The sequence below is a fragment of the Tetrao urogallus genome (genome assembly GCF_951394365.1).
Source record: "Tetrao urogallus genome assembly, chromosome: 32".
Classification (NCBI taxonomy): Eukaryota; Metazoa; Chordata; class Aves; order Galliformes; family Phasianidae; genus Tetrao; species Tetrao urogallus.
The window spans coordinates 495,672-521,680 of NC_136845.1; the positions used below are offsets into that span (position 1 = coordinate 495,672).

General features: G+C 48.8%; 1 protein-coding gene and 1 pseudogene across 2 annotated transcripts; one reads left to right on the plus strand and one right to left on the minus strand.

Annotated features, from left to right (window-relative positions):
• Positions 1–1,097: 1,097 nt before the first annotated feature.
• LOC306956579 (olfactory receptor 14J1-like) lies at positions 1,098–17,206 on the minus strand (the record flags this gene model as incomplete). Its single annotated transcript, XM_079547855.1, has 2 exons — positions 1,098–1,373; positions 16,550–17,206. 2 exons carry the CDS (start codon positions 17,204–17,206, stop codon positions 1,098–1,100), a joined length of 933 nt encoding a protein of 310 aa, XP_079403981.1.
• LOC306956601 (olfactory receptor 14C36-like) lies at positions 10,689–11,652 on the plus strand (annotated as a pseudogene). The gene has a single exon. The product of its transcript is annotated as an olfactory receptor 14C36-like (transcript).
• Positions 17,207–26,009: the final 8,803 nt, after the last annotated feature.

Genomic DNA, 26,009 nt, shown 5'->3' on the forward strand with positions numbered 1-26,009 from the left:
CACTAAATGTGGCCCAGGTGAGCCCAAAGGTTGGACACCCATGGGCCAAGGATGAGAGTGGGCAAGAGAGTAAAGGTATGGCTAGGGTACTGGAGTTCTGAATTTGGGCTTCAGGAGAAGCTTTGAGGTTCAGCATTGTTGCAGTGGATTCCTGTCAGGGTGAGGAATGCACTTCGAGGTACAAAGAAGGCTTAAGGTCTGTGGGTTTTGCAGTCTGAGTGAGTCACAGCAGCACCAACACTGCCTGAACCCCTCTTTCCTTTTCCATATCTTCATTTTTTCTGGCCAATCTCCTCTTCCCTCCCCTCCATCTCCCATCTCTGTTCTCCAGGCTTCTCCTGATCTCCCCATCTCATTACAGGCAGCTTTCTACCTACCAGCCTATGCTCCAGGATGGCTCCTACAGGTCCTGGGTAACTTTTGTCAGATCTTTGTACATGATTTCTCTATCACTGGTCATCCTGGAGACAGTGGAATCCTCTGTGTGCAGAATGGATAAGCCCTTAAAAAAGCCCCTGGAAACTTCTGAGATGAGAACCCATATCCAAGAACTTTTACAATGCCAGGTCTCAAAGGACTGAGGAAGAGGGTATCTCAGAACCAACGTGCAAACCAGGTGCTGCTGCTGGCCTGTCAGAGGCACTGACAGATGTGAGCCTGCAAGCACAGACCCCAGCCAGGAGCCAAGGGATGGCCCGTCAGCTATTGCAGGCTGAAGTCACCGCACAGTTGGATTAACAGCCGTATGCTTCCTGCTGGATTGTGGGTTTCTGAGAACAACTGATCCTGGCAGCTCCAGAAATGTCTCCCAGGAAGGAAGATAGACAAAGTCATTGCATGCCCTTTGTTTTGATAAGGTTCACAGAGAGCCCGGTTCCTAATGTACAGCATATCTGGGCGACACTGCACATGTACAAACTGAGTAGTAATTGATGTGGATAATGATAATTTTGGTGAAAAACATTAGAATGTATAATACAGAGAATAAAACATTCAATAAATTACACTGGCAATGAATACATAAACCAAAAGAAGACAGTTTGATACTTTTAAAATCTGCATTACAATTCCTAGACAGAAAAATTTGGGCAGCTCACTCATTTCAAAACACAATTGCTCAACAGTTTCCACAGTTCATCCTTGAGCTCCTGGTTCCTCATGCTGTAGATGAGGGGGTTCATTACTGGAGGCACCACCGAGTACAGAAATGACACCACCAGGTCCATAGATGGAGATGAGATGGAGGGTGGCTTCAGGTAGGCAAACATCACAGTGCTGTCTAAGAGGGAGACCATGGCCAGGTGAGGGAGGCACGTGGAGAAGGCTTTGTGGCGTCCCTGCTCAGAGGGCATCCTCAGCACAGCCCTGAAGATCTGCACATAGGAGAAAAGAATGTAAACAAAACACCCGAAGATTAAACAAAGACAGAAATCAATAATAATCCCATTTTCCCTGATGTAGTCAGGTTCTGAGCAGGAGAGCTGGAGGATCTGGGCCATTTCGCAGAAGAACTGTTTCACTGTATTGCCTTGGCAGAGAGGCAGTGAAAACGTGTTGGCAGTGTGCAGCAGGGAATAGAGAACGCCAGTGCCCCAGGCAGCTGCTGCCATGCCGGCACAAGCTCTGCTTCCAAACAGAGTGCCGTAGTGCACATGGCAACGTAGTGGTCATAGGACATTATGGTGAGAATAGAATACTCTGCGCCAAAGAAGAATTAAAAAAGAAGACCTTAGCAGCACATCCTGCATAGGAGATGTGCCTGGTGTCCCAGAGGGCATTGGCCATGGCTTTGGGGAGAGTGGTGGAGATGCAGCCCAGGTCGAGGAGGGCGAGGTTGAGGAGGAAGAAGTACATGGGGGTGTGCAGGCGGTGGTGGCAGGCTACGGCTGTGCTGATGAGGCCGTTGCCCAGGAGGGCAGCCAGGTAGATGCCCAGCAAGAGCCAGAAGTGCAGGAGCTGCAGCTGCCGCGTGTCTGCCAACGCCAGGAGGAGGAACTCGCTGATGGAGCTGCTGTTGGGCATCTGGGCGTGGAGTCCTATTCAGAGTACAGAATATAATGACAAGAATTTTCTCAGAGTCGCTCCTGCTATAATGTAAAACTTTTTCTGTTAGGACAAGGTTCGTTAGCTCCATTACTGGAAATTATTTTCATGAATCTCAGCAATCCAAAAGCAGAAGCTTAAGGTGCTTTTGCCTTCCTCTCATTTTCTGATCTTTCCCAATCTTGCTAGATATTTTCTTCTGTTTCCATGTTTCATATCTTCACCCCAACTGCTGTTCAAGTCTCCCGCCCCTAGCTCTGTGCCCTCAAATTTCTGTTAGGAAAAGCAGCCTTTCACAGTATAAGTGCATTATTCATGTATGCAGCAAAGGAAAGGAGAGGCCGAAAGCTCAATCCGTGTGAGTGTACGCAAAACAAATGATAGATGAAAGTACAGTTCAGGACTCTGTGATGTGTTTGATGTTGACAGCCTGTTTTAGATTTCTGCCTATAAAGCTTTTCCCTTTTCTCAGAACAGGAAATGGAAAATCCCCTCCTTTGTCTCTCCTCTTGCAAAGTGCTTCTGGAAATAATAGGGCATGCAGTGTAGCTGTGATTCCCCTGCCCCAGGCAGCAGCTGTGACAGAAGAGGGCTCCTGCCCTGCCCTGCCCTGCCCTGCCCTGCCCTGCCCTGCCGGGGGGCTCCTTCCCCCCACACAACTCCCCACAGAGCCCTGGGCAGCTCCCCGGGAAGGCTGAGTGCTGAGCCAGGCAGGCAGCAGAGTCCATGCCCCAGCACACAGCCCCTGGGGCACAGCAGGGACCTGCTCTGCAGGACAGCCCTGGGCACCTGGCTGCAGCCCTTGAGGATTTAGGGGATTTCACAGAAGAACTGATCCACAGCATTACCATGGCAGAGAGGCAGTGAAAATGTAATGGCAGTGTGCAGGAGGGAATAGAGAACCCCAGTGCCCCAGGCAGCTGCTGCCATGGATGCACAAGCTCTACTGACCATCAAGGTCCCGTAGTGCAGGGGCTTGCAGATGGCAACGTAGCGGTCATAGGACATGATGGTGAGAAGCAAATGTCAGAGTCCCTGGCCCGGCACACAGCCCCTGGGGCACAGCAGGGACCTGCTCTGCAGGACAGCCCTGGCACCTGGCTGCAGCCCCGGCTGCACAGCCTGCAGCCGTCCTGGGACACGCAGCCCTCAGGGCTGTGCTCTGATGCTGCAGCACACAAGCCTTCAGCTGGAGGCGGTTTTTATCCAAAATAAAGAAACATGGAGTGCCTTCACCCTGACCTGCAATGGGCTGTCCCAGATTTAGTGATTCCTCGATTAAAGCCACTAAATTGACTGCAATGAGAGACTTACCTGATCAAGCGCTGTGAGAAATGCAGAAATGCTCCTTCCATAAGCTCAAATCCTAACGTGAGCCTGTCAGCTCTCTTCCTTATTTCCTCTACCTGTCTCTTGCAGACCAAGTCCCCAGCCCTGCTGTGTGCTGCACAGGAGCTGCTTCTGGGCACAGCTGTTTCCCTGCAGCACTGCCCACTTGTAGGAGCTCCCAGAGTCCCAGGAGCCCAGAACAGCTCAGCAGCAGAGGATGTTATATCTATCTTCCCCAGTGATCTCCCCTGAGATGTCCCTGGGTCTCCATGGCCAACAGCTCCTGAAAGACCACAGTGTCATTATAGCACTTCTAAATCTGCTGAATTAACCACTAAACGTCCAGTGGACAGTGACTGATTGCAGACATATGGTTAGTCCTACCAGAGTGTTTGCTGAAACAGAAAGGGCACACAGACAAGGACAGTGGACTTCCCCTGTGCAGGGCAGTGATCCAGATGAGGCAGTGCAAGCATCTCATCCCTGGATGGAAACCCTGTGATTGAAATGGGGTTCTGATCCCCACAGACCCACCAGAGTTTCAGTGATTCCTCTGGAATTCATTTCAGTTGTGCACAAGGAGTTGCCTGCATGTCAGCTCCTGCTCTGAGTCCGTGGTCCTTCAGCGGGGAGGCAGTTGCTGACACACAGACCCTGGATGATGACCACTTCTGGCTCTTCCTGGTCATCTACCTGGCTGCCCTCCTGGGCAACGGCCTCATCAGCACAGCAGTAGCCTGCCACCACCGCCTGCACACCCCCATGTACTTCTGCTTCCTCAACCTCGTCCTCCTCGGCCTGGGCTGCATCTCCACCAATCTTCCAAAGCCATGGCCAATGCCCTCTGGGACACCAGGCACATCTCCTACTCAAGAAGTGTTGCCCAGACCTTTATATTTGCCTTTCTCATGTTAGTAGCAGCAGAAGGCCCTACCCTGCCCAGCCCTTCCCTGCTGGGGGTTCCTTCCCTTCACACATCTCCCCAAAGAGCCCTGAGCATCCGGCTGCACCTCTGTCTGCAGAGCCTGCAGTCGTGCAAGAACAAGCAGCCCTCAGGGCTGTGATCTGATGCTGTAGCACAGAAGGCCACACCTGGATCAAGTCTTCTTCCATGATAACGAAACAGAATGCATACTGCCTGACCTGCACTGGGATACTCCAGACTTAGTGATACTTACAGTAAAATCACTACATCGCTGTTTCTCAGGTAGCGAGCGCAAACGCTCCGGAGCGCTTTGGTGTGAATGCTGCTTTCGAGCCTGAGACCAAGAAGTTGCGACGCCAAGAAGGGGCGAATTCAGCTTACTGCTGTCCCACTGACGGGTGGTTTTTTCTCCGCAGCGCTGAAAGGCTTCCTCTCGCCTTGAGACGGAGACTAGCTCAAGACTCCTTGGACAGTCGGGCTTAGGATCTGGTGGCGCAAGAAGCAAAGTTTATTGTTGTTACAGGGTTTTTATATCTTTTAGCTATAGGAGTATACAATACTTAAATCAGATAACATTCAAGCAGATGACAGCAATACGTCATTATTTAATTAACTCTTTCGTAGATTATGATCAGTACAGTGATCAAAAGGCATTCTCTTCACAGAACATGTTCTGCTCTTGCTCACGGAATGAAGAAGATGTAAGTTACGATTGCCAGTTTCACATGGCAGTCCTTCCCTTTCAGGAGGGCCGCATGTTCCCTGTTTGACCTTTTCAGGCCAGGCAGGACTGTTTTGCTTAACAGTCCTCCTCATTCCACCCTTTTCTATTTTATTAGACCAGGGGTGGTGGTGGTTTGATTATTGTGTTTTCAATTTCCAATTTTTTAAGATTTATACGGAAATTTTGGAATTGATTTGTTGTTATTTTCATCAAGCACAGACAAGCAAGAATTCCTATTATTATCATTATGGCAATGACTATCAGCCCATAAATTCCTTTTCTAAATGATTTGAAAAACTGAAATGCAGATTTTAGAGCGCTTATAAATGTTGTAGTTTGAGTTGCTACTGAAAGATCTATATGGTGCGATGGTATCATATCATGAATGTGCTGTCTCAATTCACTAAGATCTAATGATGTGTTCGCATTATTCCATATGCCTTGAAGACGATCTTGTATTTTGTTCCAAGAAAATTTGATATTATTGTATTCAAGAGGAGTCACACAGATAGCTCGGTACTCTGCATGACACAAAAGAGATTCAAGAGTAGCAATAATTTGTAACTCTCTTCCCAGGGTGTCTAATGTATCCATTAAGGAATTGAGACGCAGTTCAATCTTTTCATCCCATGTAGCTTGATTTTGTAACGCTTTAGATACATTAATTGATAATTCATTACCATAAGCTGCTGTCTGAATACTAGTTATTAAAGAAATAGAAGCTACTGTAGTTACTGCTATGGCAGCAATGAGCGCAGCTATTCCAGCTATTATTAATCCAACCATTCGCTTAGATCTCTCTATTAATTGCAAAGTAGTTTCTTGGAGCATTTCCATTCCCTTGTCGGCATACCAATAATGTGTCAAATTTAGAGGAAGATAGACGTAATCAGGTTGCATTACTAACAAGAAGGAACTACTGCTACTATTAAGACAATTAGAGATTACACAATCGATACAACTCACTACGATATTCACGATTCTTGGCGGTCCGCTTAAAAAGGCATAAGGTTATGGAACACAAGCTCGCATATAAAACTGAGCTGTATAACTCTCTGCAGTCATTGCCCATTTATTATTTATTTGAATCCAAGTCAAGTTTAATCTTTTTGCTTTGATTTTTTCCATGGCTGCGACTGCTCTTCATAAATTAGAATAGAACGTATGATTGATTGTTTGTTGTACAAATTCCTGAAACCAAATTAATTGGTCACCCTTGATTTCCTATCGTATTCCAATCACGAATAGTGGAATCAATGCACACTGTTTCGTTAGCTCAACATGCTCTCCATAAAGATGCAAATTCTGTTTTTTGAGTGATTGTGCTTTGACATAAAGGAAAATTTAATGGAGGTGTTCCAGAATCTCTTGTCCCATTAGCTAAATCTATATAGAGAAAATTCAGAGCCCAATGAATTCCTGTTGAAACATTGGTATCCCAGTCTTGCTGCACTACCACTTTCTCACACAGGGATTGTGTTTGATTCATCTGAAAACATATTACCATATTTACTATAACTATTAACTATATTTAAAAAGTAATGCAAGTTGTAAGAAATAACAAACATTACATGTAAGAAAATGTCGTTCTATTATTTTCTGCTATAGCTGGGGATTTCCCAAAGTTTCCTCAAGGCATCCCTGAGCTTCTGGTTCCTCACACCATAGATAAATGGATTCACCGTGGGAGGTACCACCGAGTATAGAAATGACACCACCAGGTCCAGAGATGGGGAAGAAAGGGAGTGCGGCTTCGGGTAGGCAAACAAGAGAGTGCAGAGAAACAGGGAGACCACAGACATGTGAGGGAAGCACGTGGAGAAGGCTTTGTGCCGTTCCTGCTCAGAGGGCATCCTCAGCACGGCCCTGAAGATCTGCACATCGGACATAACAATGAACACAAAACAACCAAAGATTAAACAAAGACTAAAATAGATATTCACAGTTTCCCTGAGGAAGTCTGATTTTGAGCAGGAGAGCTTGAGGATCTGGGCTACTTCACAGAAGAACTGGTCCACGGTATTGTGTTGGCAAAGTGGTATTGAAAATGTGTTGAGAGTGTGCAGCAGGGAATAGAGAAGCCCAGTGCCCCAGGCAGCTGCTGCCATGCTGGCACAAGCTCTGCTGTCCATCAAGGTCCCGTAGTGCAGGGGCTTGCAGATGACAACAATTCCTGTTGAAACATTGGTATCCCAGTCTTGCTGCACTACCACTTTCTCACACAGGGATTGTGTTTGATTCATCTGAAAACATACAGGCATACCACCAACCTTTCCAGAATAATTAAAACGCTCAGAGAACTCTATTATATATCCATCTGAATATTGCCCCATAAACATTGTTTGATTGTTGTAAACCGGAATGTCCACAGATTCATCCCATGTTACTGGATGGATGATAGGAGGATTGGGTACAAATGCCCAATATGCTTCTGCTTTACAGCCATGATATAGGATCCACAAGGTACTAAGGATTAAGGCCACGAGTTGTATTCTCTCTTGCATCTTTCTTTCCCATGTCTGGTTTAGAGTCAGCCTCAGAATCTTCGTTCGCAGTTTTCCCATCCTTGTTTTCGGCATGACAGACATATCTCTCTGGTAGCCACCATGGTGAGGTTTCATCTGTAGGGAAAACACAAACGTATCCTCTGCCCCAATTTAGTACAGGATAAGGACCATAAATTTTACCGTCCATTGGATTTCTCCAATATACCATAGGTTTATTTCTTGTTTTATTACTCCAAAGTCTATCCGCAGCCGATTTTCTGTCATCATCCATTGTCAAAAAATTTAAAACAAATAATGCATGTGATAACATAGAGGACGGAGTATCTTTAATTCTCCATGTCCCCCTTTTTATTTTCTTTAGTTGAGTTTTCAATAAATGATTAAATTTATCTACTATACCTTGGCCTTCTGGATTATATGGAATTCCAGTTTTTACAGTGAATTTTAAAATAACGACAAAAGGTTGCAAAACCGCTACTTACACAAGCTGTCTTGATATCGGTTTTTAATGATTTCGGTGTTTCCATAACGCTAAAACAATGCAAAAGATTTTTGCATAAATGAGAGTTTTTCACCAGACAAGGCTGAGGCTACGGCAAAGTGAGAGAAAGTGTCAATTGTTACATGGACATAAGAAGATTTTCTAAAAGAGGGTACATGCGTGATATCCATCTGCCATAAATCATTAGGCATTAATCCTCAGGGGTTTACTCCAAAATGAGGATCTGGTAATAAAGGGGCACAAGAAGAACCGATCCGCATATTCTGAAGTCCAAAGCAAATATTCACCTCCGCTTAACACAGCCTTCACCAAACTTTTCCAGTCAGAAGGGGGAAGAATATTAGCAACTTTAAGCTCTTTCAGCTGTTTAAAAGGAATTGGCTCATAATCATTTAGTATGCCACCGTTTGCAAGTTGACGCTGTATGACAGGGAAAACTTGAGACGGAAAAAGTTGCCCAGAAAATTCATTTGTTGTTTCCCCAGCTTTCCTTGCTTCTTTGAGCGCTAATTGCATAGGGGATTGTTGCATAAGAAAAGCATCTACTCCAGGCGGGGGAGGCATTCGCCCTGCTCGAAAGGCAGGCGAAACAGCAAGGGAATCTGATCGAGCCTGATCGACTAACTGATGTGTCTGCACAGCGGCTTTAGCAGCCTTTAACGCTGGGAATACAGCCGCTAAGTCCTTATGGTAATATTCAGCAGCCTCTTTTTCTAACTCTCCCCAATCATCAGGGGGTAAAATATCCTTTGTTATGTTAGTGCCAGGAGGTTTACAAGGCGGCAAGTCGTTTGCTAATTTACAAATCAAAGGTTGCTCATACTGGGGAAGGGAGGGTGGAGGTGCCGATGGCATAGACGAAGGGATATGATCAAGAGATTTTGATCGCGATTAGGCAGGATATAACTTTTCTGTTGAGCGAGTGGTCCGCGGCCACTTCTCATCTCCCGTGTCTCCTCTGAGACATTCTTTTATTAGAGTCCAAAGCGTAAAGGTATCAATAGGTACCTTCTCAGGACCATGCACAGCATAATAGCCCTGGAGTCTTTCACCCATTTTATTCCTTGTTTCAATATTAATAGTTCCATCCCTGGGAAAGCAGGGGCATACTTCCTCTGTAAAATCTAAAAAACGACTAATCTGACCCCGAGTATCTTTTACTCCTCGGGCAACTAATAATGATTTCAGCACTGCAGAAAAAATGCCTCGTTCTGTACTTGCAGCTTGTCCCATTTTATTTAACAATCTGTCGAATTCCCTAGTCCTTACCTCCCTATTTCAACTTACCAACCGCGGCTCATGGGAGGAAGCGACGCCTTTGTCGTTTGGAGACCGAGAGTTCCCGGGTTTCGGAACCAAATGACGGAGACCAGCTCAAGACGCCTGGGACAGACGGGCTTAGGCTCTGGTGGCGCAAGAAGCAAAGTTTATTGTTGTTACAGGGTTTTTATATCTTTTAGCTATAGGAGTATACAATACTTAAATCAGATAACATTCAAGCAGATGACAGCAATACGTCATTATTTAATTAACTCTTTCGTAGATTATGATCAGTACAGTGATCAAAAGGCATTCTCTTCACAGAACATGTTCTGCTCTTGTTCACAGAACGAAGAAGATGTAACTTACGCTTGCCAGTTTCACATGGCAGTCCTTCCCTTTCAGGAGGAGCCGCATGTTCCCTGTTTGACCTTTTCAGGCCAGCCAGGTCTGTTTTGCTTAACAGTCTTCCTCAGCCTTGTTCGAATGTGCTCCCTCACTGCACACCACCTGGCGCGAAACGAACTTCCAGCTGCCTCTTTAGGGAGGCTTCTCCCCTCCACTCCTTTCGTCACTGAACGCAGAAGTAGAGCCACATAGAAGAATAAGGCAACGAACTGCCGCTCCGACTAAAGGCAGAGACATCCCGCTCGGACCCAGGCAGAGTGCATCCTCCACCTCCGTAACCCAGGCGAAGTCAGAAGCGCCCCTATCCGAATTGCGCAGAGAAGCTCGCGACTCAGAAAAAAGACACCGGCGTCAGGTCATTCGCCCTTTCTGGGCGGGCGGGCAACACGAGACTGCGGCTGAGGGCTGGAAGAGGCGTCCGGGGAGAAAAGCTGTTTCTCGGGCAGCGAGTGCAAACACTACGGAGTGCTTTAGCTTGAGTGCTGCTTTCGAGCCGTGCCGTGCAGTTGCGACGCCGAGAAGGGAGCATTAGGTTTGCGGATGTTCCTCGGACGGGTGATTTATTCTCCGCAGCGCAGCAGGGCTCCCTCTCGCCTTGTTCGAATGTGCTCTCTCACTGCCCAGCGACGAACGTCCAGATGCCTCTTTAGGGAGGATTCTCCCCTCCACTCCTTTCGTGAAGGAACGCAGAAGTAGAGAAACATAGAAGCAGACTGCAACGAACTGTCGCTCCGACTAAAAGCGGGAACAACCCGATCAGAGTAAGGCAGAGTGCATCCTCCACCTACGTACGCATGGCAAAGTCAGAAGTGGTGCTCTCCGACGTGCATAGAACAGCCCGCGACTCAGGAAAAAGCCGCCAGCGTCAGGTCAGTCAGGGCGGGCGGGCAGCACGAGACCGAGGCTGAGGGCTGGAAGCGGCGTCCGGGGTGCCTTGACTCATCACTGTCTTCTTTACTCAGACCAGGACACCGTGCCCAGGAACTGCAGATGCCCAACGGCAGCTCCATCAGCGAGTTCCTCCTCCTGGCGTTGGCAGACACGCGGCAGCTGCAGCTCCTGCACTTCTGGCTCTTGCTGGGCATCTACCTGGCTGCCCTCCTGGGCAACGGCCTCATCAGCACAGCCGTAGCCTGCCACCACCGCCTGCACGCCCCCATGTACTTCTTCCTCCTCAACCTCGCCCTCCTCGACCTGGGCTGCGTCTCCACCACTCTCCCCAAAGCCATGGCCAATGCCCTCTGGGACACCAGGCACATCTCCTACGCTGGATGCGTTGCCCAGACCTTTCTGTTTGTCTTACTGATGTGAGCAGAGTATTGCATTCTCACCATCATGTCCTACGACCGCTACGTTGCCATCTGCAAGCCCCTGCACTACGGGAACTTGATGGACAAGCAGATCTTGTGCTAGCATGGCAGCAGCAGCCTGGGCCACTGGGCTTCTTTATGCTCTGCTGCACACTGCCAGTGCATTTTCAATACCATTATGCCAAGGCAATGTTGTGGACCAGTTCTTCTGTGAAATCCCCCACATCCTCAAGCTCTCCGTCTCAGAATCATTGTACCACACGGAAATTGTGAATATCTATTTTAGTCTTTCTTTAATCTTTGGGTGTTTTGTATTCATTGTCATGTCCTATGTGCAGATCTTCAGGGCTGTGCTGAGGAAGCCCTCTGAGCAGGGACGGCACAAAGCCTTCTCTATGTGCCTCCCTCACCTGGCTGTGGTCTCCCTGTTTATCAGCACTGCCATGGTTGCCTACCTGAAGCCCCCTTCCATCTCTTCCCCATCCTTGGATCTGGAGGTGTCATTTCTGTATTCGGTGGTGCCTCCAGCAGTGAATCCTCTCATCTATGGCTTGAGGAACAAGGAGCTCAAGGCTGCAGTGAGCAATACATACTGCTTCAGCATCCATAAGACGCATGCCAACCTAAGAGGAGTCCCAAGGTAATTCTGTACTTTTTAGGACAATGGTTTGTTATTATTTGTCTTTTTTATTATTTTCACTGGTACAGCTTTGATTTAACGTGTTATTCATGGCGTGCTAAATTTTTGTAGTGTTTTAACGCACTCATCTCATGTAAATGTAGAACAAGGTGCTCTGTTGAACAATAAATGCAATAAATAAGACTGTAGTAATTCATTTCTGTCTGTTCTCATGTATTTCCATCTTCTTTGAAAATGGAAGAACAACTCATGCAAGAACAACTCATGTAGTGCATGGTCCAGCCGCCCAGCTGCAACACCTAGCAGCAGCCTCGTTTTCAATGGGGCTGCCTCTCACTGCCCAGTGGTTTCATCCTCTCATCTGTGTTTGAGATGGGGCTGAAGCTTCCCAGGCTCCAGTGACCACAGAGAGCAGCACGATGTGGTCTTTGCAGTGCTGCTCTCTTCTCACTTCCATCCCTCTTCCCCTTCCTCTCTACGTCCTTGTGGACACACGTGGACCAGGAAGGTGGCTCTGGACTTCTGCCACACCAGCCATTTGCAGCACTGACTGCATGTTTATGGCAGAGCTTTTTCCTGACGTTGTCTCCATGCTCCTTGTGGTAAAGCAGGGCTGTCTGCAGACCCCTATGTGGGACACTGCTGGGGTAGCACTGGGTCTGAAAAGCAGGATTACAGAGAAGTGGTGTGGTGCACTGAGGTCTGCCATGGGCACTTGTGCTGGGGAATTCTTCCCCACCCCGAACAACCTGTCCTGTGCAATGCAGGCACGGCAGGGCCAAGGCTGGACAGTGCAGTGATAGGCCACAGATTGGAAAACCAGCACAGTCATCAGGAGGTGGAAGCAGATGCTGTTGGTGCACAAGGAGCTGGACATAGCAGCTAGGGAAGTCTGAGGGTACATCACTACAGCCCGTGAGAGACTATAAGGAGATCTTAGAGGATACAAAGCCAGGGTCTGTGCTGTCATGCACAGTAGGGGGATGAAAGTGATGGGTGAAACTGGAGACATTCCACCTGAAGATAAGAAAAGTTTTTTCACTCAATTCAAGGCTCCTCTTGAGCAAGAAGCTACTGTCTAGTCCTGCTAGGATGAGTGCTTATGGGATGTGCTTCCTGTCCCAAATTGCCGCCTGCTGGACAAGCAGCCTCCTGAGACAAACAAGTCCACACCATCTGCATCACAACTTGTGCCTTTCAAACTCTGCTTTCTAAGAAAAATAGAATCACCAAGGTTGGAACCTTTGCTGTCATCTCCATCACTTTCACTCCGCGGACTGTCAGAGTTCAGGTGGGATATGTTGCTTTAAAGCCCTGTAGTGTTCGTACATAATGCCTGAGACAAAGTGTGCTGAAATCAGACCCTCTTGTGCAGACATGAAAAAAAAAAATATGAAAAAAAAGCGTGAAGATAAGATGATATAAAGCGGCAGCTTTACAGCTGAGAAGTCTGTGTTGGTTTAACAAGTGAGGGCCTCCACACAGCTCAGAAAAGGATCCACTACTGCCTAGATTCTTTTGCTGTTTTGTGCTGTCACTGGCAGAGGTCTTGCAAAGTCTGTTTGCATAGGACTTCACTATCTTGATGCTGGACAGAGGCTTTTATTCCAGAGTCATCTGCATTGGAGTGGGGTTTCCATTGTTCTAGCAGACCCTGGGTGATGATGAACAAGCCTGGGGTGCTCCTGGATGTGTGCTAGTGCTTGTAATCTGTGTGGGAAACATCTGAGATACACATCTCCTTCCTGAGCATCAGCTGAGGGCCAGAAAGGGAACAGAGGCTGTCCAAGAATACCTAACTGTCAACAGACTCCATTATCAAGGGCACCCAAGTGTGCCTTTTCCACACATCTCCATGGAGCATACAGAGTTATTCAGCTGGATACGGATGAGGCCTATGGATGGATGAGGTCCTAAAAGAAGAACTAGATTTTTCTCTGTTCTTCATCTGCTGCACATTCTGGAGCACAAAGCACTAGAGAACTAACAAACATCTTTATTCTTTAGCTGAAGAAACATCAGTTTGCTCAAGGTTCACATTAATAGCAACAGAAGTAATCTAGTATCGTGCCAGTTCCCTGCGGTTCCCAGCACACTCACATAGAATCATAGAATCACAAGGTTGGAAACGACCTGTAAGATCACCTAGTCCAACCATCCTCCCATCATTGTTACTACCACAAGCTACTGTACCTTATCTTGTAGCTCCTCATCCAGACATCCGTTGAACACTGTCAGGGGCGGCGACTCCACCACCTCCCTGGGCAGCCATTCAGTGCCTGACCACTCTCTGAGAAAAAAAAGTTCTTGCTTACGTCTACTCTAAATCTCCCCATGCTTCCAGCTGTTTCCTTCGGGTCCTGTTTGTTGCCGGGGAGAAGAGGCCAAATCCCTCTCCACCACAACCTCCCTTCAGGAAGTTGTAGAGTGCAAGGAGGTCTCCCCTGAGCCTCCTCTTCTCCAGACTAAACTATCCCAGCTCCCTCAAGCGCTCCTCATAATGTTTGTGCTCCAGACCCCTCACCAGCTTTGCGCCCTTCTCTGGACACTCTCCAGGGCCTCAATGTCTTTCTTGCAGTGAGGGGCCCAAAAGTGAACACAGTACTCAAGGCGTGGCCTCAGAAGAGCTGAGTGCAGAGGGATGATTACCTCCCTGCTCCTGCTGGCCATGCTATTTCTAATGCAGGCCAAGATGCTGTTGGCCCTCTTGGCCACCTGGGTATACGGTTGGCTCATGTTCAGCCAAGCATCAACCAACACCCCCAGGTCTCTTTCCTCTTCATTGTCATGCCGCGACTCAGCTCTAAGCCTGTAGCACTGCATGGGGTTGTTGTGGCCAAAGTGCAGGACCCGGCACTTGGCCTTGTTGAATCTCATCCCATTCACCTCAGCCCAGTGATCCAGCTTATCCAGATCCCTCTGAAGGGCTTCCCTACCCTCAGGCAGATCGACACTACTTCCCAACTTGGTGTCATCTGCAAACTTACTGAGGGTGCACTCAATCCCCTCGTCTAGGAAATCAGTGAAGATATTAAACAAGATGGTTCCTAGTACCGACCCCTGGGGGACACCACTTAAAACGGGTCGCCAGCTGGACTTAACTCCATTAACCATTACGTGCTGGGCATGGCCCTCTAGCCTGTTCCTTAACCAAAGAAGAGTATAATTGTCCAGGCCAGTTTCCCCAGAAGAATACTGGGAGAGACCATGTCAAAGTCTTTGCTCCCAAGGGACACATGCTACAAGTGTTCTGAACAGGTAAAAGTAACACTAGGCTGTGGGTTTTCTCACACTTTACTTATGGTTATCTCACAGTTTACTCCAAGTTTATTCTCACTTTACACTGGGTTTACTCACACTTTTTTTGGGGTGTTTTACTCACAATTGACTCAAGGTTTAATCACACTTTTCTTCCAGTTTACACTCATTTTACTTACTTTAATCAAACTTTTCTCCAGGTTTTACTTGCTATGGAAGTGTAACCATATGCATGGAAGTGTAACATAGCTATGGAAGAGTAACGTAGCTATGGAGTGTAACCGTAGCTATGGAAGTGTAACATAGGTATGGATGTGTAACGTAGCTATGGAGTCAGAAGACTGTGAGCCTGAGATGCTCAACCACTGAGTGCCAGGAGAGGCTTTACCTGCGTCGGACCCAGAGTATACAACGGAACGGATTTCACTAACTAGCTGTGCAATTTCTCCCTTGTCAGTAGGGGGTGTGCGCCCCTTCTTGCAATGATGAAGAAACTGCACTTCACAGAGATCTTTGCCTGATTAGAAATTGTTGATCTTGAGCACATTTCTCACAGTATCTAAGCATAAGATAGGCTCGCTACTGCTATGAAGATCTGTTTTGAAGCGTGTTTGTTTTCTAGCCAATTTATTGTTCAGTGGAAATGCCCTGAATACATGTGTTGGACTATAAAAACCTTGCATGGGAAAATAAAGGAGAGTTTTTGCACAAGAACCCTGTGTCATTTTGCTAGCCTGTGACAAGCAGCCCTTGTCTGATGGTGGTGGCAGCAGTGAGACAAACTCTGACACATTGGTGCATATGGCCTGTTCCTGCCTGCCACCTCACTGCCAATGGATGCCACTGGATGCCACTGTAGAGACAACAGGACGGCTGTCAATTCATATGAGACCCGAGGGCTACCGGGAGTGTAGAGGTACAATAGGAAAGCATGGAAGTGGAAAGAGAGCAGCACCTCATCTTGCCCTTGCCCATCACCGTGGCCCCAGCAAAGCAGCAGCCCTGAACTGGAAGGTAGTGAGGTGCAGAAGCCCACTGAGTAGCGAGGGGCAGCCTCCAAGGAAATTTGGGCTGCTGCTCCATTTGGCAGCTGGGCCCTTGGCCCCTGAATCCCTGCTGTGTAAGGGAGTTTCTCTTTCAGCTCTGGAGGAGAAGGGACGAAAAGTGAGCTGAGAGAAATAAATGTCTGCTGTCCTCTTCATTGTGTTTATGCACATGTACCTGCATAGTTCTGCAGGCACTTGAGATGTCTGGGTCAAAATACATACTGAACTATAATAACATAATTAAGATAACTATATTAAAAAGTAATGCAAGTTGTAAGAAATAACAAACATTACATGTAAGAAAATGTCGTTCTATTATTTTCTGCTATAGCTGGGGATTTCCCAAAGTTTCCTCAAGGCATCCCTGAGCTTCTGGTTCCTCACACCATAGATAAATGGATTCACCGTGGGAGGTACCACCGAGTATAGAAATGACACCACCAGGTCCAGAGATGGGGAAGAAAGGGAGTGCGGCTTCGGGTAGGCAAACAAGAGAGTGCAGAGAAACAGGGAGACCACAGACATGTGAGGGAAGCACGTGGAGAAGGCTTTGTGCCGTTCCTGCTCAGAGGGCATCCTCAGCACGGCCCTGAAGATCTGCACATCGGACATAACAATGAACACAAAACAACCAAAGATTAAACAAAGACTAAAATAGATATTCACAGTTTCCCTGAGGAAGTCTGATTTTGAGCAGGAGAGCTTGAGGATCTGGGCTACTTCACAGAAGAACTGGTCCACGGTATTGTGTTGGCAAAGTGGTATTGAAAATGTGTTGAGAGTGTGCAGCAGGGAATAGAGAAGCCCAGTGCCCCAGGCAGCTGCTGCCATGCTGGCACAAGCTCTGCTGTCCATCAAGGTCCCGTAGTGCAGGGGCTTGCAGATGGCAACGTAGCGGTCATAGGACATGATGGTGAGAAGAGAAATCTCTGCACCAAAGAAGAGTAGTAAAAAGAAGACCTGTGCAGCACATCCAGCGTAGGAGATGTGCCTGGTGTCCCAGAGGGCATTGGCCATGGCTTTGGGGAGAGTGGTGGAGATGCAGCCCAGGTCGAGGAGGGCGAGGTTGAGGAGGAAGAAGTACATGGGGGTGTGCAGGCGGTGGTGGCAGGCTACGGCTGTGCTGATGAGGCCGTTGCCCAGGAGGGCAGCCAGGTAGATGCCCAGCAAGAGCCAGAAGTGCAGGAGCTGCAGCTGCCGCGTGTCTGCCAACGCCAGGAGGAGGAACTCGCTGATGGAGCTGCTGTTGGGCATCCGCAGTCCCTGGGCCTGGAGTCCTGTTTAGAGTGCAGAAGATAATTTGAAGTTGAGACCATTCTCATCAACACTCCTCCTGCTACACTTTAAAACCCTTTCTGTCTTTTTCACCAATGTTCATTTAGCTCCATTACTTGAATTTAATATCCTGCATCTCAGCTTCCCATAACCAGAGGAAAGAAATGGAGCTTTTACCCTTCTCTCATTTTTAATCTTGTCCCATCTCCCTGGATATTTTCATCTGTTTCGTGTCTCATTTTTAACCCCAACTGCTTTTTGACTCCACAACCACAACCTCTGTGCCCTCATATTTTTTTTAGAAAAATCTGTCTGATTGCAGGATAAGTATATTATTCATGTCTGCAGACAACAATAATAATTTCAACTGGTTCCATCCTATGACAAATGAGAGGCTGAAAGCCCACTCTGTGTGACTATTCACAAAAGAAGCAATTGATTCAAGAAAAACTTGGGAGTCTCAGAGCTGTGTTCAAATTTGACAGCCCCTTTTAGATTCCTGCCTTCATTCTTTTCCCCTTCACTCAGACAAGGAAATGGAAAATCCTTGCCTTGCCTCTCCTCTTGCAAAGCATCCTTGGAAATACTCTGTGGTACAATGTAGCTGAGCTCCTGCTGCCCCAGGCAGCAGAAGGCCCCCACCCTGCCCTGCCCTGCCCTGCCCTGCCCGGCCGGGGGGCTCCTTCCCCCCACACATCTCCCCGCAGCGCCCTGGGCAGCTCCCCGGGCAGGCTGAGTGCTGAGCCTGGCAGGCGGCACAGTCCCTGTCCCGGCACACAGCCCCTGGGGCACAGCAGGGACCTGCTCTGCAGGACAGCCCTGGGCACCTGGCTGCAGCCCTGGCTGCACAGCCTGCAGCCGTCGTGGGACATGCAGCCCTCAGGGCTGTGCTCTGATGCTGCAGCACAGAAGCCCTCAGATGCAGCAGGTCTATTTTCATGATAAAGAAATGAAATGTATGCAGCCCATTTTTCAGTGAGGTGTCTTATATTTAGTGGTCCCTTCAGTGAAAGCCACTACGCTGCCTGCAGTGAGAAACTTACCTTGTCCAGGGCTGTGAGCAACGCTCCTGCACTGAGCTCACATTCTGCTCACACTGTACACATCCTGTAAGCTTTCTCCTCTTTCTCTCCTCTCCTCCTGTCATCTGCAGGCTGTGCTGTGCAGAAGAGCTGCTCCTGGGCACAGCTGTCTCTCCACAGCACTGCCCATTTGTATGAGCTCCCTGTTTCCCAGGAGCCTATGCCAGATCTGCAGCAGAGTATTTCACTTTCTCTTCCTCACTGCTCTCCCTGGAGATGCCCTTGGAGTTCTGTGGCTGGCAGCTCCTGATAGACAACAGGGTTATCTCTGCAAAACGTAAAGTCAGATGAATTAATCACCAGTAGACAGATTGATTCCAGAAGCATGGTTCATCCTAACAGATCATGCTTGCCTAGAAGCGCTGTGAATGCCTCACCTGGAAAGCTCTGTTCATAGCCCTTTACAAAGAGGACACACAGACAAGGACAGGGACCCTCTGACTTCCCCTGTGCAGGGCAGTCGTTCAGTTGAGGAAATCGGTGCAGGGGTCTCATCTCCAGGTGGAAAAGTGTGGGGTTGAAATAAGGTTCAGTTCCCCACAGACCCACAGGAGATGGGACTCCTGTTGGTTCAGATCAGATGTGTACAATGAGTTGTCTGCATGTGTGAGCCCCTGGTCTGCATCCTTTGTCTTCCTTCAGTGGTAAGTCGCTTGCTCACACACAGGCACTCGGTGATGACCAAGGTGCCTGTGGTGTTCCTAGATGTGTGCAAAAGTGCCTGCAAGCTGTGGTAGACAACCTCTGAGAGAGCCACCTCCTTCCTGAGCATCAGCTGGGGGCCAGACAAGGAATGGGAGTGTTCTTGGCCATGCTTAATGACATCAGATCTGCCAGTAATGGGCACCTGAGAGTGTCATTTTTCACCTCTCCCTATGCAGCATGCAGCATTATTCAGCTGACCAAATGGATGAGCTCACCAGATGAAGAGTCAGATCTTTCTCTCTTCCCCATCTATTGCATATGCTGGAGCTTAAGGAATTACAGGGCTGTGACACACCTGCATTCTTTCACTGATGATACTTCATTTTTTCTGGGCTCTCCTTTGAATGGCAGTTCCCTGGGGTCTCCAGTACACCCCCAGCCAGCTGGCAAACGGAGCTCAGGACCTTCAGGAAAGCCCTGTCCTGGTTGTGTCAGTGCTTGCTGGACAGTTGTGAGCCCCACAGTGGGTCTAGTACCTGTGTGCCACCTTCTGAGCACCAATACCATGGTGTAGATGCAAGGCTCAGCCAGGCTAAATCAAATAATGCTTCTGGCATGGGATGCTTTCTGAAGAGTCTTTACAATAATGATAATAGCACGAATATTAACTCAGTGAGCTGGAAATCCTTGTGCATTTGCAGTCCTGGGGTCTTGTTTGAATCCTCTATAAGCTCTCTCCTGATACCTCTCGGGTTTGCTGAACAAGTTCTGAACACCTGAAGAAGATGGCAGGAAGGCACAAGGCACAGCACGGCTCTTCAGGTTGTAATGGGCCCCAGGGGGGCATTTGCTGCTGAGTCCATCAACCTCCAGTGCACAGAGAAGATTGCACAAAGTGCTCAAGAAGATCAAGTCAGAAGGAACAGTGAAGTTTCTTGGAGTATTAATGGGCCCCACTGAGGACCATTCACAAGCAAGCTTCCCGTGGGACTTATTAAAGCAGAGAATTGGAAGCCATGATTGCAGGCAGACCAAGGCACTGGGATGGTGGCTGTGATGCTGAGAAAAGCCTCCTTTGTCTTGTCAAGCAGAAAGGCCAAGCCCTGATCCCCAGAGCCTTGGCGGGGAGATCCTGTCCCTCATGCTGGCTCAGGGCCCTTCATGGGGCAGTGTGATCTTAGAATCATAGAATCATAGAATCACCAAGGTTGGAAAAGACCTAAGAGATCATCCAGTCCAACCGTTCACCTATTCCCAATAGCTCCCACTAAACCATGTCCCTCAACACAACATCCAGCCTTTCCTTGAACACCCCCAGGCTCGGTGACTCCACTGCCTCCCTTGGCAGTCCATTCCAGTGCCTGAAGACCCTTTCTGAAAAGTAATACTTCCTCATGTCCAGCCTGAATCTCCCCTGCCGTAGCTTGAAGCCATTCCCTCTGGTCCTATCACTAATGACACGAGAGAAGAGGCTGACCCCCAGCTCACTACAACCTCCCTTCAGGAAGTTATAGAGAGCAATGAGGTCTCCCCTGAGCCTCCTCTTCTCCAGGCTGAACATTCCCAGCTCCTTCAGCCTCTCCTCATATGGCCTGTGTTCCAGACCCCTCACCAGCTTCGTTGCCCTTCTTTGAACACGTTCCAGGGCCTCAATATCTTTCTTGCAGTGAGGGGCCCAAAACTGGACACAGTACTCGAGGTGTGGCCTCACGAGTGCTGAATATAGGGGAACAATCACCTCTCTGCTCCTGCTTGCAACACTGTTTCTGATGCAAGCCAGGATGCCATTGGCCTTCTTGGCCACCTGGGCACACTGTCGGCTCCTGTTCAGCTGAGCATCAATCAATACCCCCAGGTCCGTTTCCTCTACGCAGTCCTCCAGCCACACCGCCCCAAGCCTGTAGCCTCGCCTGGGGTTGTTGTAGCCCAAGTGCAGGACTCGGCATTTGGCCTTGTTGAAACTCATCCCATTGGCTTCAGCCCAGCTCTCCAGCCTGTCTAGATCCCTCTGTAGGGCCTCGCTACCCCAGGCAGATCCACGCTTCCAGCCCATTTGGTGTCATCTGCGAATTTACTGAGGGTGCACTCGATGCCCTCATCGAGGTCATCCATCAAGATATTGAAGAGGACAGGCCCCAGCACCGACCCCTGGGGAACACCACTCACGACCGGTCGCCAGCTGGATTTGACTCCATTCACCACCACTCTCTGTGCCCGGCCCTCCAGCCAGCTCCTCACCCAGCCAAGAGTGCACCCATCCAAGCCTCGGGCTGCCAGCTTCTGCAGGAGAATGCTGTGGGAGACAGTGCCAAAGGCTTTGCTGAAGTCTAGGTAGACCACATCAACAGCCTTTCCCTCATCCACCAGATGGGTCACTAGATCATAGAAGGAGATCAGGTTGGTCAAGCAGGACCTGCCCTTCATGAACCCATGCTGGCTAGGCCTGATCCCCCGGTCACCCTGCACATGCCGCATGATCTCCCTCAAGACAATCTGCTCCATAACCTTCCCTGGCACCGAGGTCAGGCTGACAGGCCTGTAGTTCCCCGGATCCTCCTTACGACCTTTCCTGTAAATGGGAGTCACATTGGCAAGCCTCCAGTCTTCTGGGACCTCACCAGTAAACAAGGAGCGCTGACAGATGGTGGAAAGCGGCTCGGCTCTCACCTCCGCCAGTTCCCTCAGCACTCTCGGGTGGATCTCATCTGGCCCCATCGACTTGTGACAGTCCAGTTGGAGCAGTAGGTCTCTGACTGTTTCTTTCAGAATCACAGGGGGTTAGTGTGCTCCCCAGCCGAGATTACCAGGTCAGAGAGAGGAGTATCCTGAGGATAACTGGTCTGACTTTTAAAGACAGAGGTAAAGAAGGCATTCAGAACCTCTGCCTTTTCCTTATCCTCAGTGGTCACATTCCCAGCCTCATCCAGCAGAGTGGATATTCTCCTTTGTCCTCCTCTTAATGTTAATGTATTTATAAAAGAGTTTCTTATTCCTTTTCACCCCAGCGGCTAGGTTAAATTCAAGCTGGGCTTTTGCCTTTCTGATTTCACCTCTACACATCCTAACGACTTCCTTGTATTCGTTCTGAGTGGCCTGTCCCTCTTTCCACAGGCGGTAGATTCTCTTTTTCTCCCGGAGCCTCAAGAATAGCTCCCTATTCATCCACGCCGGTCTTCTTCCCCGCCGGCTCATTTTGCAGCTCAGGGGGACTGCCTGCTCCTGCGCCCTTAAGACTTCCTTCTTGAAGAGCAACCAGCTCTCTTGGACTCCTTTACTCGCTAAGACTGAATGCCAGGGGACTCCCCCTATTAGTCCCCTGAACAATTCAAAGTCCGTCCTCCTGAAGTCCAAGGTAGCAATTTTACTATTCCCCCTCCAGGCTCCACCGTGAATCAAGAAATCTATCATTTCATGGTCACTCTGTCCAAGACAGCCTCCAACCTCCACATCTCCCACCAAACCTTCCCTGTTTGTGAACAGCAGGTCTAGTGGGGCAGTTCCTCTCGTGGGCTCCCTGACCAGCTGTATCAGGAAGTTGTCCTCTACGCATTCCAGAAACCTCCTAGACTGCTTCCTGTGTGCTGCGCTGTACTCCCAGCATATGTCAGGGAAGTTAAAGTCCCCCATGAGGACAAGGGCAGGCGACTGTGCAGCTCGTGCCAGCTGCTTACAGAATACCTCGTCTGTCTCTTCATCCTGATTTGGAGGTCTATAACAGACGCCCTTCAGGGTGCCTGTCTTGTCAGCCCTTCCTCTGATCTTTACCCATAGGGATTCAACGTTATCGTCCCCAGTCATAATCTCAGTAGCGTAAAAGCATTCCCTAACGTAGAGAGCCACACCGCCACCCCGCTTTCCTTGCCTATCTTTCCTGAAGAGTTTGTAGCCATCCATTGCAGTGCTCCAATCGTGGGAGCAATCCCACCATGTTTCCGTTATGGCAACTAGGTCATAGTTTGCCTGCTGCACAATGGCTTCCAACTCTTCTTGTTTGTTGCCCATGCTGCGTGCATTAGTGTAGACGCACCTCAGCTGAGCCCCTTGCCTCTTACCTAATCCCAGTACCACTTCCCCAGTCTGCTCTCTAGCAGGCCTGGCTTTATCCCCTTCCCCCTTCCTATCTAGTTTAAAGCTCTCTCTACAAGTCCCGCCAGCTCCTGGGCAAGTATCCGTCTCCCTTTTGGAGACAGGCAATTCCCATCAGCAGACCCCAGGCCAGGTGCCGAGTAGACCGCCCCATGATCAAAGAATCCAAAATTTTTGCGCTTGCACCAGCCTCTCAGCCACGCATTTGTAAGATGGCTTTTCCTGGTCATCTCAGCGCTCATCCCCGCCACCAAGGGAATACTGGCAAACACTACTTGTATGCCCTCTCCATCAACTAACTTCCCCAGTCTCCTAAAATCATTTTTTATAATCCTCAGGCTTCTAACAGGGATCTCATCACTGCCAGCCTGAACTATCAACAGAGGGTAATAATCAGAGGGGCGGATAAGGCTGGGGAGTTTTCTAGAAATATCCCTGACCCGGGCCGCGGGAAGGCAGCACACCTCCCTATGGGTAGGGTCAGGCCGACATATTGGACCCTCTGTTCCTCTCAAAAGAGAGTCACCTACAACTACCACTCTCCTTTCTTTCTTGGAGGAGGCAGTCCTTAAACGCGGAGCTGACCGCCTCACCTTAGGCAAGCTCCCACGTTATCATCAGTCACCACTCCCTCTGGTTTCAGGGCTTCATACCTATTACAGAGAGGCACCAGGGAAACCGAGGTAGGTCGGGAAACTGGGGGTTACCTGCGACGCCGGGATGAGACCAGCTGCCATTCCTCATGTTCTCTCAAGCTGTCTCTCTGATGGAGGTCTGTGTGATGTCAAATGAAAGAGCAGGGGACAGCAGCTCCCAGACTCTGCATGGGGTGCAAAGATGTCATGAGAACCAAGTCCCATGTGGGCAGTGTGTCTCATGACAAGATGTGGGATGTGAGAGTGACCCAGTCTGAACAAGTAGTCAGTCACAACCGATCTTTGAACTTCAGGTCTCTCAAGTCCAAGGTACACGCACCATTTCCTCACTGGGATGTATGGCTCTGAGGTTGGCATATGTGATGCTAAACCCACATGCAGAGCTCCTTCCGGGTCCTTCACTTTGGATACAATAACCGCACGCAGCGCTACAGGCTTGGGCATGAGTGGCTGGATGACTGTGAAGTGGAAATAGACCTGAGGGTGATGGTTGATGCTTGGCTGAACGTGAGTAGACAGCATGCCCAGGTGGCCAAGAGGGCCAATGGCATCCTGGCCTGCAATAGAAACAGCATGGCCAGCAGGAGCAGGGAGGTGATCATCCCTCTGTACTCAGTGCTGGTGAGGGAGCACCTCGAATATTGTGTTCAGTTTTGGGCCCCCCACTACAAGAAAGATATTGAAACATGTCCAGAGCAGGGCAACAAAACTGATGAGGGATCTGGAGCACAAGTCTTATGAGGAGCGGCTGAGGGACCTGGGATTGTTTAGTCTGGAGAAGAGGAGGCTCAGGGGAGACCACACTGCACTCTACAGTCTCCTGAAGGCAAGTTGTGATGAAGAAGGGTTTGGCCTCTTCTGCCAGGCAACAAACAGGACCCAAGGAAATGGCCACAAGTTGTACCAGAGGAGGTTTAGGTTAGACATAAGGAAGAACTTTTTCTCTCTGAGAGTGGTCAGGCACTGAACGGCTGCCCAGGGATCTGGTGGAGACGCCGTCCCTGGCAGTGTTCAAAAGGCATCAGGATGAGGAGCTGTGAGATCTGGTTTAGTGCTTGTGGTAGAAATGGTAGTGGGAGGACGGTTGGACCAGATGATCTTACAGGTCATTTCCAACCTTGTGATTCTATGATTCTATGATTCTAATCTGCCTTGATCCATCATCACTGCCCTACTGCCCATTGTGACAGAACAGTGCATCTGCCATCACTGTGCTCCTTCTGTGCTCCACTGTGACAGCACACTAACTCTGACATCACAGTGCTCCTGGCCTGCATCCACTGGACAGCACAGTGACCCTGACATTACATTGTTCCTTCTCACTGCCACAGAACAATGACTGCAACACCACTGTGTTCATCACAGTGTGCTGTGACAACACAGTGGTGCTGAAATCACTGAGTTTCTCTCCCCTTTACAGTACAGAGACTCTGACATCACTGTAATACTGACCACTGCCACAACTCAGTAATTCTGACATCACTGCTCTCCGTGTCTCCAAGACATCACAGTGACTTGGAGTCGCTGAGCTCCTATCCACTGTGACAGCACAGTGACTTCAACATCATTGTGCTTGTACCCACTGTCATAGAATCCTGGCATATCCCACAATGGAAAGGACCTGTAAGGATCATCAAGTCCAACTTCTGGCTCCACACATCTGCCCTAAAAACAGACCATATGACTGCGTTGCCTTGTCAAGGAGTTATCTAGAGCAATCTGTGCTCGTGACAGAGGGCAGCAGGCCTGCAGTCCTACTGGCCTAAATAAATAAATAAAATGAATCAAAATAAAATAAAATAGTAAAAATAAAACAGCGAGAATAATCTAAGGAGGAAAGTCGAATTTACTAAATATGATACCAGAATGCAAGACAACACAATATTATAAAATAAAATTGGAATTTAGAGTATTAAATCAAATAAAATGAGAGAGTGAGTGTCTGAAACCAAAAGCCTGACTTTGAACTGAAGGTGCACGGCTGGGGAGCGCTCCCACACATGGGGCAGCAAGCAAGTGAGAGATCCCGGGGCTTCCTCCCTTATCTTCCTTATCTTCCTTATCTTCCTCTCTGAACTCAGAGTCCTCTGGGGTGCGCAGTTCTTCTTCTCTTCTGAGAGCCAGGTGTTCAGAACAGTCAGTCCACAGAACTGGAGTCTTAAATCTGCAATTCCCCGTGCTTTACATGATGTGGAATACCGATAGCAAGAATTGTAAAACCACCAGACCAGATGGAGCATTTGCAGCTTTGCTAGGCACACACCATCTGCTAGGACAAACAATGCTTCGGGAATCAGTCTATCTGCTGGTGAT